The sequence below is a fragment of the Pterocles gutturalis genome, unplaced genomic scaffold, assembly GCF_000699245.1.
Source record: "Pterocles gutturalis isolate BGI_N339 unplaced genomic scaffold, ASM69924v1 scaffold590, whole genome shotgun sequence".
Classification (NCBI taxonomy): domain Eukaryota; kingdom Metazoa; phylum Chordata; class Aves; order Pterocliformes; family Pteroclidae; genus Pterocles; species Pterocles gutturalis.
In genome coordinates, this window is record NW_010140306.1 from 45,016 (window position 1) to 55,831 (window position 10,816).

The 10,816-nt window shown below is 40.4% G+C and overlaps 1 protein-coding gene across 1 annotated transcript in view; it reads right to left on the minus strand.

Moving 5' to 3' along the window:
* The window catches only part of ESRP1 (epithelial splicing regulatory protein 1), a gene marked incomplete at its 5' end in the record, with an annotated part of 31,393 nt that extends 20,873 nt beyond the window's left edge, over positions 1-10,520 (minus strand). Inside the window, 4 exons of the mRNA XM_010083575.1 lie at positions 14-68; positions 168-266; positions 7,563-7,677; positions 10,407-10,520. Of these exons, the coding sequence (XP_010081877.1) occupies positions 14-68; positions 168-266; positions 7,563-7,677; positions 10,407-10,520 (383 nt within the window). The remainder of the gene's footprint in view (positions 1-13; positions 69-167; positions 267-7,562; positions 7,678-10,406) is intronic.
* Positions 10,521-10,816: the final 296 nt, after the last annotated feature.

A 10,816-nucleotide genomic window follows, 5' to 3' on the forward strand; every position in this document is an offset into this window, starting at 1 on the left:
AAAAGGAACTTACCAAGGCCCACTTTCAAATTTGTAGTTCACTCTTTCTGGATCTGAAAATCTGTGATCTATGAAATACAGCACAAGTTATTTTCTTTTTCCTCAGCATACAGGACAGGCAGGAAAAAACAAAAAAGCAGAGAAACTAATTCATCACAATCACTTACTGTATGGTTCAGATATTAGTGTTAAAATAACATTGCCCATATCTTCAACTTGAGAGGCTCCATACGGAAACGCTGGACTGCTCTTGTCAAGATTTAAATCTTTATGCTGGAGTTAAGTCAATCACCACCAAACAGATTTCTAATTGGCTTCCTGCTAGAGCAACAAGCTTTCATGTCATCCTCGATGGCAAGTCACTTCTCAGGGGAAGATTTAATTCATTTTTCTGCTGGGATACATTAGCTGTTCTGCCTTGGCCTCTAACTACTGCCACCTGCGGGAGTGTGAGGTCACTCCAGAAAGTGTCTGGGGACATAAGAACCCATAATAAGGGCATATATATTTAATATACTCATGTATTATGTATGTTTGACAGCCAGATACACTTTTGCATGCAACAGAGACTGGAGTCCTGTCCTCTTTAATTAAAATCTTTAATCTCTAGGGGAAGATCTGGGGAAGGAAGAGAAGCAAACCATCAACCAGAAGCTCCAGAAACAGGAGGATACACCACATGCTCTCTGAACAAGTAAATCCCAAAGTCGAATAAATACCTTACGCACCACTGATGAAATTCACAGATAGCACCTTGCCTAAACCTTGCCTATGAGAAGTTACAATCCAAGTTTTGTGCTGTTACACAGAAGCATGTTGAGAACCTGGTAAGAGACCACCATTGTAGATAACCGAGAGACAAAACAGAGTCCCACAACCTGTATCTTCCAAAAATTCTTTAGATCAAAGAAGATGATAGCAAGGATAAGGTCTCCTGCCAATAGAGAGCAGGAAGTGTTCTGTCCTGGAAAGACAGGCTGTAAAATAACCAGATAAAAACCCCAGGTTCATAAAGGGAGCTTGATTTAAGTTGCACCAACCATCTTTTGTTCACACAATTAGAGTTTACTATGGTGTCTCTGCTGCTTCCTCTCATATTTGCCCCTCTCTAACACCAGGCTATAGAAATATAAGATTACTTGAAACTCTGCTCCATCATTTATAAAGCAAGTTTTTAAAAAGGTCTTTGCCACTCACATCTCATTCTTTGAAGACTGTAGGGTAAAAAACCCATCAAGAATAGAAGTGAAATATATAGGAGTCTGGGAATAGGACTTGCTTTTTTGACTTCTATTATCACCTTGCATCAAGACTTCAGAGCAAAAGACCTATCCTGGCACAGCAGTACAGTAATGCCAGACATTCAAAACAGTCAAATGCACCAATTATTTGCCCACATCCCCAGAAAAATACATTAGACACATTTCAAATGCCCAAAAGAGTGTGCATTTTGGTGCTCAAAAGTTGCTTCTCAGTTCAAGATAGCAAGGTTCCTCTTAAAAAAAAAAAACTCTCTATCTAGACCAGAGCACACTTTGAGTTGGCAGATGCCTACAAGAAGGGCAGGGCACCAAAGAACAGCTTCTCTTAGAAACAGGCACCACACACCAGCTTTGTCATATCATCTCGTCAACAGGGGAGACAAGACAAATTTCACTGTGAAATAAAGTCTTCCCTATTATGTGCGGGATGACTGAAATTGTTTTTGAAGTTTAACTGTTATCTTGTTGTGAGAAGAAAAATAATTTCAACTGAATTAGTGCATTCTTCTTCCACAGCAAGGAAAGGAGAGCTGCTGTGACAACACAATACACTTTGAGGCTAATTTGATTTTGAGGCTTTGTTGGTTTGAAGTGTGCATCGGAGTATGGAAGGTGAAAGGATGGAGGTTAGTCATACAAGAACATTTGAAATTGAATTATCATAATTTAAAAACAAGAAAACTTAAACCAGTGATCCCACCCCTCCAACTGCTTGAATAAATACAGTCTGCTAGCCATTGCCATTACTCCAAAGAAGGTACCAAGAGGGAGGGTAAAGTAGTAAGAACATTACATGGTTTTCTTAAAAAAACAAGCTAAAAATCCTGAACAAGCCACATGCAACAACCCAAAAGCACGGTGTAAGAGACTATCAGTATTTATTACAAGAAGAAACTTCTTCATTGCAGTTCTCTTCCTAAGCTGTACACTCAAGCTCATCTCCTCCCTTGCCCCCCAGGGAAGAGGGGGTTGAAAAGAAAAATAATCCACAAACAGACTTCCTTGCAGAGACGGTGCCTAATCAGCACCACACAGATGCTTCTGGGCATCCCGTCTATCAGAGCAGAGGAGCACTTCTCCTGCTTTTCCTGACACCCTTCCCCCTGCAACATCTAAGAGCTCCATGCTGTGCTTGTGGGGAGTCTCTGCTGGTTCCAGGGAACCAAAAGCTGCTGAAGACACAGTTATTGGAACCCTGGTCTTGCCTGATCATTTCTCAATGGAGATTTTGGAAATGTTCTATTTCCTCTGTCAAAGTCAAGAGAAACTGGGCAGGAGTTTCAATAGCTATTATGGCAGGGGATGTGCCTATACATGTGCACACACACACGCTTGGCTCTTACACTGTGCTGTCAGAACTAAAGAGACACTTCAATATTTCCTTTTTGCGGAGCCAAAGATCCCTACAGGTGATCAGTTGCCGGAGAGGGGAATGCAGCAGTGTGAGGGGCTGGGAATTTGAAGTAATGCTATCACACAAGGAAAACAAACAACTTCCCCACCCACATTCATTTTCTTCAGAAAACATTTTCATTGAAAGTACTGATCAACAGCAGATATAGTTCCTAAAAATGCCCTAGTGCCAACAGAAGTTGGTACCAGGTGTTCAGACACAAGGAGTCAATTGTGCCAAGGAAATCTAGATTAATATAAGCACAGTGGGAGGGGAGGAGAAAGCCACCAGCATTAGCAGGAGGGAGAAATCACTCACACATTCACCTCTAATTAGCTAGACGCAAGGCTTTTAGGCAAAATTGGAGAAGAAAACTGATGGTTTTCTGCACAAGGAGCATGTCAATAATAGCATTAACTAAGTGAAAACCTGAATTCTAATGAACAAGACTGACTACATACAACTAGACTCCTATGAACAGAGACACCAGAAAATATGGATGCTTGGGAAAAAGCTGTTAATGGAATAGTCTTTATAAAACCCACCCCCTCTTCTGTGAGGGGTTAGGAGACCACAGGTGTGTTTATGTACAGTGATATTTAAGTGTTGCCTCTCCTGGGCAATTGGAAAGAGTTGATTGCAGTGGATAAAGCCAAGTTCACATTTAAAGATGTGCTAGAAAACAGACCTGGCTGTCTAAAGCTGCTATATGCAACAGCATGTGCACATATATTCTAAATGAAGCAATGGGCAAAAGACACTCCCAAATAACAAGTCAGGATGGGAAACAAGGAACTTCTTAATCTTGCTGCACAGCTGCAGTACCTCCTGCAACACTCAGGAAGTTAGTAAAGGGGGCGGAGAGGAAGGTATAGTCTACATTAGGGTTGCCTACATAATATGGAAGAAATTTCTAAATCATTTCCTGAGATTCATTACCAAAGCTTCACCCACTGCTAGTGCCCTCCAAGACTTCTTCCCTCCTACCGTCTCTTCCATTTCTCAGTCTCTCAACTATGGCAGAAGAAATACTGAACAACTAACTTAGCTGTGAGAAGGCATGACATGAAATAGTATTGCAAACAGGTTCTGCGCTGATCCTCTTCCCACTTTGTTCTGTTTTTTAAGCCTCTTCAGGCAGAAAATTATATCTTTTTAAATACTACTTTGCATAAAGGTAATCTGATATTACCCAGTTACTATCACAAGAAATACAAATAGCAATATGCAAGATTCTCAGGTAATACCCAATAACAGGCTTTTTATTGCCAGAATTAAGTACTATGTGTTGTAACTGTGCTCCACATCATTATTTAAGACACTCAGGTTAAAAAAAATAAGCAAAGTTTCAGTATTGCAGTATCCAGCACATGAAGCAGACTGTTATGAAGGATGCCTCTGTTTCTATTGACAACATCCAGCCAATACTCCTGGTAATATCCTCACAAACCCAGTTCAGAAGTGAGTGGAGCAAAGCAAGTGCTGGAGGAAGCGAGAGCTATTCGCCATTTAATGGCTTCTGCACACCCAATCTTGAGGCAAAGGATGAGTCTTCGTCAGACCTAATAGGAATAGTCATGCAAGCTTTGTTCACTCCACCCTGAAGGCACTCACAGCACTGAAAACTGGCTCAGCAAGCTTTGCAAACCAAGAAGTGCAGCAAGTATGGGAGGTACAGAGGGTGCAAGAACAACCCTGCTCCTTTTGTATACTTACACACATTAAAAAAAAATTGACAGACCTGAGTCCCTTTCTCTGCCAGAACACGATCACTTCTCTCAAGTTCTTGTTACTCAAAATTTCTCATAATTGTCCTGCTGTCACTACCCTTACACAATACTGACTAAAGAAAGGCTGCCAGAAGACTGTCTCCTACACCAAAAACTTTTTTTTGCAACTGTAAGTTGGGCAGCAGTAGCACTCAGATAACAGTTACAACTAGTCTTGGTTCTTCCTTGGTCGCTCAAGTTTCATGGTGTTTTAAACATTTCCTTACCTTGAATTAAAATAAATCCTTGGCTGTTTGTACATAATTTTTTTTTTTTTTGGGGGGGGGGAGGGTGTGGCAATATAAAGCTTTCACCTGAGCTCTTGGATTTAGAATGGTTTCATTGCTGTACATTATTTCAAGTAGTTTGCTGAAAGAGTAAGTCCCAAAAGTACTCTCTAAAGGAAGAATAATGAGCTAATTATTTGGTTTAATATCTCTGTGCTCTTTTTCAGGATTGTGCTTGCCTTGTCCACAAGAAATACATACCCAAGCACCAACTATCCACTGTGTTATATGCTGGAATATATATCTTGAATGACTGTGTAATAGGAAGTTACCTCCTCTAACTGTTGGAAGCAATAGAGTACATTCTTCATTTGCCTATAATTTGTTGTTTAATCAAATGTTACCCATTAATAGAAAAGCTTCTGGAAGACTCCTAATGATCTAAATGACTGTACACTAATACACAGCTTTCCCCTAACTCTTTCATTTCACACAAGTTTCCTCTCACTGATCACAACTATTTTACCTGCTGGTAAGTGGAGATGTAAGCACATGAAGGGATGTGCCCAAAAATAATTCTACTCCTGCTCCTACCAGTTTGTAAATGCAAGTCTTCTGCATCTCTAGTCGGTACCCTACTCCCAAACCAAAGCATTCTGTCCCCACCGAATACTAACAAACCTGGCCCAGTGCGGTTTGTGCAGCACAAATCATGGAAGATTTTCCTCATGCAGCCCCTTTAGCTACATGGTGGAAGATCTGCACTTTCTCTAAGTATAATAAAAGCTTGGTCAGATTCTGTGCACTAATCTGCAGTTTCATCTCCATTTGTTTTCAATTTGTTCTTATGTCTCCTGCCCCACGACACCCTTTTAAAATCCAAGTTACTTTTCATTTAGGTATTTTCTTTTCTTTGCTACATAGCTGTCTCAGAAGGAAAGTAGCCATCCCAATTAAATAAAGAAGGAAAAAAAAATCTCTGCACAAAACTGTTAGAACTAGTCTTTAGGCTTAGTACCTGCTTCAACTTTTTTATCCCAAACATTACATGCACATCCAGACTCTCCAAATGCAATTAACTTACACAGCTTCTGACACCAAGGAGATTAAGTTAGTACATTTCAGCAAGGTGAGGAGGAAGAAAATTACCAGATTTCTCAACAAAAGCAAAACAAAATTATTTTACCTTTTTGGTCTCTGCATCCTCCACCCCCAACACTCTCAAGCAATACAGGGCCGAGACAGTTAATTTCAGCCATGTGGCATAAACATAGCAAGTTTACAAATAAGAACATCAGCAGTTACAAAACAAGACAAACCACCAAGATTAAGATAAAACCAGAATGAAGTTATTTAGGTTTATATACCTTACGAAGCGTATCAGATCCAGAATTCAGACTCAAGCTCAGACCATTTGGCTAGACTAACTGAGCCTCTAGGAACTTTGAAGAAATACTACTGGCAACTGCCAGAACCACCCTGAGATTGCAGTGACTCTTTAGGGGCTTCCTGACAGTAAGGCAGGGAGGTCTGCTGCCCTCTCCCAGCAGGGAGGGAGTACAGGCTGTCACTCTGCTTTAGCTGACCAGTGATGCTCCAGGTGGCTGCACCTGTATGACTGTTTCCACAGTGACAAGACATACATCAGACATTCACACAAGGAGAAAGCAAAGGCATCTCCTAAACAGCCAAAGTAGCTCATTGTCTTTAATTCTCTTCTCCAGCTCATGTCATTTGACCATAGTTTTTGACCATAAACCATCATCCAGCTTCTAGACTATGCAACACGGGAATTTTTTTAGCTTTTCTACATAAAAATTCACACTCCTACAGTAAGTGTACCACTTTGTTTCAGAGTAGAGGGAGAAGCAATTTCTGCCCCTTCACTATGGGAGATTAATCTTAATTTGCAGATGGCAAAGCAGAGCAAACAGCCTCCAGTATTCAACCTTATGGTGAAGCACAAAAAAATCCACACATACATAGATATTTTATGCCCCCCACCCCCCTAACACAGGTACAAAACCCAGGCAATACTAGTCCTGCAGCAAAAGGCCAAAAATAATTCAGAAGCCACAGACCTTTGTCTGAGAAGTACCAGCTCTTAATGGTAAGCACTCTACGGACACAATAAGCTAGTCAAAGGAAAAAAGTTATTAAAAACAATACCAACAAAACACAATATAAAATATAAAATACTCTCAAAACTGGCTCTATTAATTGTACATGGCATGCAAACACAACCGAGCAAAGGCTAGTAAAGGGACAGACAGGACTAGGTTACAGACCACTTTCGACTATCCAGAAAGTAATTTTAGACATCCTCATCACTGAAAATGGACACATTACTGACTGCATCTCATTGCCAGCCCAGCCTCACCTTGCAACGTGTAACATGTACAACTTCCATGAGACTGAATACCACGTGTCAACAGCATCCCTGCCTTAGGTTCACTCCTGAATCAAAAACTCACTACAAGTTCACAAGTTGACATCAAGAATAACCATTCCTCCTCCTAAAAAATTCAGATGGTCTCCCAACATTCATTCTTACCTAAAAGTAAAATACAAATCTAACTGATGCAATGAGTAGCCTCACAACTTCAATATTAGGATTAATATCAGCGATTTGAACAAATATGCTAGTTACACTAAACTGTGAAGTTTAAAGAGACAAAACTAGACAGCTAGTAAAGAAAATGTACAGAAATAAATACAGGATTTTCCCCATGGAGCATAAATCCTCATGTGTTTTTATCTCTATGTTTGTGAGAAAGCTCAGTATAGCTCCAAGTCACTCATTAAAGTTATACCAGCCCTAAACATGCTCCAAGCATTACTCACCCACCTCTGTTCTAAAACTCAGACAAAGCTGTAGCAGCAGCAGATGCCATCACTCTAAAAAGGATACATTCTGTCATGGTCACAACATCGAGTTTGCTAACGTCAGGTGAGCCAGGGCAACACTTCTTGAACTCTTTCCGCAAGTCAAAAAAGGAGTAGAAGCATTCAGGCAGTAAGATATTCTGTAAAAGGACAAAGTAACTACTGTCAGCTAAGGCGAGTTTAATCTACTTTGTCTTTAGATACCAAACTTTCTAACAATTTCCTTATAGTGGGTAGGAAACACAAACAGCTTTTGCTACAAACTCACATAGCTCTTCTTAGCAACATAAGTCTGTTTAAAACATTTTTGCTTAAGTAGCTTCCTCCCTATGTGGTTTAAAAAGAGAAATGTGCTTTTTCACTGCCAGAGAAACATTTGCTATTATTACTAGTGCCTCAAATCCAATATGGATGTAGGAGAGCAAACGCCTGATATTGCAACATTTATCATCAATTCTTGATTCCAATTTTAACTGTAAAAAGCCAAAGAGCACTCAGTTCAGTTTATAGAGCCAAGCAAATTTTGCAAGGCTAGCAGAAGACATTTTGGTTTATAGACAAGGCTGAGTTTTCAGAGAAGAGTTACACTTCAAATATTTATTCCCTTAACAACACCACCACCAAAAAAAACCAACAGCAGAAACCCCAATTGTGTCCAGATGAGGGTTTCATACGGTGCAGAGGTTGTCAGTCCGTGCACGGTAACTGCTTTAACTGCAGCATTTGAAGCCAGGAGTAAGCTACGTAGCCCACTGCAGGTCAATAAAACCCTTTTCACCCCACCACTACATCTACCACATGCTCTTAATTTTTTGGGGGGCGAGAAGGAAACGGAGAAGACTTGGGGGAAGCTGTTTAAGCCAACACAAACCCCTACTCCTTCAGTTGGCTCTTTACCCCAGAGCTTCCCCCCACAGACACAACACTTCACACTCCACTTGGCTGTTTGTTGGCAGCAATGCCTATCTAGACCAAAAGTAAGGGCTTTCTCCGATTTAATGGCTAGTTAGCATCTTGGCATTATAATAGAAAGACAGGATATGTGAAAGCACACTTAGGGAGCCCAAAGAAAGAAGTTTAGGTTCTAAAACAAGTTCTGCTTTGAGAACATTAGAGCTTATCTTTACATATGGACAGGTGCATTATGCAAACAATACTCTTTAAAGACAAACTTATGAAAATGCAGGTGTGCTTGCCAAGATTTCCTGCCCTGGTTTTAGCATGGCTATTTTTCTTCCTTAATGAGAGATCAAGTTCTGTACTTGACTGACATTCCTTTGGAACAGCTGATGCCAATTCATTATCTGAATACTGTGAGGTGCTAGATTGGTTCAGACTGGGCATCTTAAAAGAAATAAATATATTCACAAGAGCCTAGTGATGTCCACCTATCTGGATTCTAGTGGTCCTCCACCCCAACCTCAGGGTTAGGGCATTCACCAAACTATTGCAGGTCTCATAAGCTTACCTCATCTATAGGCAGCACAGAGCACATTTCAAATTAATAATTCTTAGCAAAAGAGCAACAGAAGATTTTGACGAAGATTTGATTCCTATCAGTGACCCTGTAGAGCCTAGTGATTTCCACCTATCTGGATTCTAGTGGTCCTCCACCCCAACCTCAGGGTTAGGGCATTCACCAAACTATTGCAGGTCTCATAAGCTTACCTCATCTATAGGCAGCACAGAGCACATTTCAAATTAATAATTCTTAGCAAAAGAGCAACAGAAGATTTTGACGAAGATTTGATTCCTATCAGTGACCCTGTGATACTATAGAAAAAGGATGTCTGGCCCCTGACACCAAACAAACTTAAATAATTGTTGGAGTTGTCCCCCCTTTTATCCGCATAATTTAACTGCATGGAAAGATTAACTGTGTAAAACACATACTCATTACAAGTGAGAAGAAAGTCTGTTAAGAAAACCTCTTTCCACATTTTCTCACATTATACTCCAAGACAAGTTAGATATATAAAGACTGTCCCTTCACTATGAATCCGTGTTTCTATTCTAAGTCTTCAAAGGTATAAATACTTAGAGAACCAACAAGCATTAAAACCAAACTCATCCAATATCAGTTTTTTTTAACAGCACAGACTTGCAGCAGTGTCTCTTCAAAGATGAAACAGCACATAGATGGGCACAGAGGTCAATCAGTTGCAAGGAGAGGAGACAAACAGCTCAGTTACAGAGCAATGCCTGCTCATAGCAAACCACAAAATGAGATGTTGTTAATATTGAAGCAGTTATTTCAGGTCTACAGACTGCGTATTGCTGCATCCCTATCACTAATGAAAAGTAGGCAGGACCTCATAACACTGTTAGCAATTTGGCAACTCTGAAGTTACAGAAAACTCTAGACTATGGGACTAGTCATCACTCTTAGCCTGCCTCAAACTACTGTTCAGCTCCTTACAAATAGGAGCACCACCCTTGGAGAGTCAACTGAATACACAAAGATTGAAAGTTGCTGAAGCTAAAGGTGAATGTAGAATTTCAAAAGACAGTTCATGATTAAGGTGGTTAACTATTTGGCAACACTTCCAAATCCCACTTGTTAACTCATTGTAGCTCCTACAGCTGTAGGAGCTAGGAATACTCTGTCAATGCACTACTCCTTTCTCAAGCACTTAAGAAAATCTTTCTTCTGATTTAACTTAAAAAGGCATCTCCAGACTACACATGCACAGGACATTGTCTATGCCTTCCACAGGGACAGCCTCTTTAGTCTGGTAAGCATGTTAACATACAGGCAATGTTTGTACTATGGATGTGTGGAAGCACTTCCATACTAAAGAGAAGTTGATCAGTTTTGCAAGAAAACATAAAGCACACTAAGGGTCAAACTTCAGCTACAATTACATACCTTTTTGGAAGCTTCAGGGTGCAGAACCTGCCTAATGTGCAACTGTCCATCGGTACAGAAACAGAAGGAAGTACCTACACCAATGTTCAGCTCGTTGCTCACGGACTGATTAAACTGAAAGCAGGAACAACAGAAGACATACATGTAAAAGAGATCAGAGTGGCTGCGTTAGGCAGTGTCATCAGCTGGTAAGGTGTTATTCCTAGGCAGCAGGAACATGGAGCTGGAATTCCTTTTTGTATGAGCCTAGTCCTTCACTTCTTTAGATTAGTTTCTTACTAGCTAAGCACATTCTAACTTTCACGATAATTATCTTCATAAGGAAATTGCCCTTTTCCCCCCTCTTCTAACGAGATGTGGCCGCACAGTCCACATCACAGAACAAGTCCTTTTCCAGGAGCATTTGCAAA